The 2,324-nt window shown below is 34.6% G+C and overlaps 1 protein-coding gene across 1 annotated transcript in view; it reads left to right on the top strand.

Annotated features, from left to right (window-relative positions):
- The window catches only part of nms (neuromedin S), a gene marked incomplete at its 3' end in the record, with an annotated part of 2,282 nt that extends 578 nt beyond the window's left edge, over window positions 1-1,704 (top strand). The window contains exons 2-6 of the mRNA XM_016498651.1: window positions 156-208; window positions 936-1,016; window positions 1,093-1,146; window positions 1,225-1,290; window positions 1,662-1,704. Of these exons, the coding sequence (XP_016354137.1) occupies window positions 156-208; window positions 936-1,016; window positions 1,093-1,146; window positions 1,225-1,290; window positions 1,662-1,704 (297 nt within the window). The remainder of the gene's footprint in view (window positions 1-155; window positions 209-935; window positions 1,017-1,092; window positions 1,147-1,224; window positions 1,291-1,661) is intronic.
- Window positions 1,705-2,324: the final 620 nt, after the last annotated feature.

Genomic DNA, 2,324 nt, shown 5'->3' with positions numbered 1-2,324 from the left:
TGTGTGTGTGTGTGTTTCGGTGAGTTTTTATAGTGCTTTATGATTTTGGAGAGGGATATCTTTGAGTCTAGTATACAATTTCAATATTTTACAGTGAAAATAAATGAACAAATTAGTACGTTAATAAATAATTGACTTTGTATTTATGATTGCAGAAAGCTATCCAAGTCCACTGACAGATTGTGACGATTATGGAGATTATATTCAGGTATGAGAAGACATGATTTAATTCATTTTTGGCTTGTTTATTGTTTTATAATTGACTATCTATCTAACAGTTTGGAATAATTAACTGTTTTCAACATTGATAATAATCAGAAATGTTTCTTGAGCAGCAAATCAGCATATTAGAATGATTTCTGAAGATCATGTGACACTGAAGACTGGAGTAATGATGCTGAAAATACAGCTGCGCATCACAGAAATACATTACAGTTTAATAGATATTCACATAGAAAACAGCTGGTTTAGATTATAATAATATTTTACTATTTTTACAGTATTTTAAGTCAAATAAATGCAGCCTTGCTGAGCAGAAAATACTTCTTTCATTACAATTTCCTAATTATTCCAAACTTTTGACCACCGATATTTGTGACCAATACAATACAATACATTGTATGGGTCAAAATTATCCATTTCTCTTTTATGCCAAAAATCATTAGGATATTAAGATCATGTTCCATGAAGATATTTTCTAAATGTCCTACCGTAAATATATCAAAACTTAATTTTTGATTAGTAATATGCATTGCTAAGAACTTAATTTTAACAACTTTAAAGATGATTTTCTCAATATTTAGATTTTTTTGCACCCTCAGATTCCAGATTTTCAAATAGTTGTATCTCAGACAAATATTGTCCTATCCTAACAAACCTTACATCAATGGAAAGCTTATTTATTCATCTTTCAGATGCTGTCTTGTGTGTTTCAGGGCTCGTCTCTGTTAAGCTCTCTGTGTGGTGTGGAGTGGAGGAATCAGGATCAGGAGCAGATCCAGAATGTCTTCAAGAGGGTAAGATCTCTCAAACACATCCCACACATCAGTCTGAAGACGTTCTGACAGCGCTGACGTCTCTTCTGCTCTGCAGTTTCTCTTTCACTATTCTAAAGCACACAACTCAGTGGGCTCGGTCCAGAGAGAGGTATGAAGAGCTCCTCTCACTGCATTCTGTCTGTATTGCATGTTATTTATTGCTGATGTGTGAATGTTTGATTTTCAGTCTCACTCGGTTCATCCGCTCATGCGTCTCTCGCCCAGACTCTCTCCGCGCAGGAAGAAACAGCAGGTGTGTGCAAGTGATTTCCTTCTGTTCCTGTTATTGATCCATCGCTAAAGGTGTGAAAGCTGGAGGTCAGAACAGTATCAAACACAGCCCTGCATCTACACACCAACTCTGCTGGTTTGCAAAAAAAAAAAAAAAGTCAATAAATTAGAGAATCTGATGATGCTGAGTTAAATTTAATTTTAACAACATTTTTTATGGCTTTAGGTTTAGTTAACTATAATTATCAGCCACATCTGTCTCTGATCATAACAAAAATGCTAAGTAAATCAAAATCAGTAAGAAACATGCGTTGGGTTGGATTGAGCACATATGATGCAGGGCTGTTATTGTGTTATTAATATTTGTGAGTAACGTGTGTTTTTCTCTTAGAGAAGCTGAAGAACGTTTGTGGCTCGTCTGGGAGACGCCTTCGAGGTGTGTGCAGATTAAAAGAGCAGAAGTTCATATATGTGACCCTGCAGCACAAAAGCAGTCTTAAGTCGCTGGGGGATATTTGTAGCAATTGCCAACAATACATTGTATGGGTCAAAATTATACATTTTTCTTTTATGACAAAAATCATTAAGATATTAAGTAAAGATCATGTTCCATGAAGATATTTTGTACATTTCCTACCGTAAATATATCAAAACTTAATTTTTGATTAGTAATATGCATTGCTAAGAACTTCATTTGGACAACTTTAAAGATGATTTTCTCAATATTTAGATTTTTTTGCACCCTCAGATTCCAGATTTTCAAATAGTTGTATCTCAGCCAAATATTGTCCTATCCTAACAAACCATACATCAATGGAAAGCTTATTTATTCTGCCCTTTCTCTGATGCCTGATTGCCTTTCAGATAATGTATAAATCTCAATTTTAAAAAATTGACCCTTATTACTGGTTTTGTGCTCCAGGATCACACATAGTATTATTCTATCATATCTTATATATAGACAAGTATGTGTGTGTTTCAGGTCATATTTATGAGCACACACACACACACACACACACACAGACACAGAGACGCACACACACACACAGACACAGA

The sequence above is a fragment of the Sinocyclocheilus anshuiensis genome, unplaced genomic scaffold, assembly GCF_001515605.1.
Source record: "Sinocyclocheilus anshuiensis isolate Anshui unplaced genomic scaffold, SAMN03320099.WGS_v1.1 scaffold1123, whole genome shotgun sequence".
Classification (NCBI taxonomy): domain Eukaryota; kingdom Metazoa; phylum Chordata; class Actinopteri; order Cypriniformes; family Cyprinidae; genus Sinocyclocheilus; species Sinocyclocheilus anshuiensis.
Note: the sequence above shows the minus strand (reverse complement) of the source record. Positions and strands in the feature narration are given on the sequence as shown.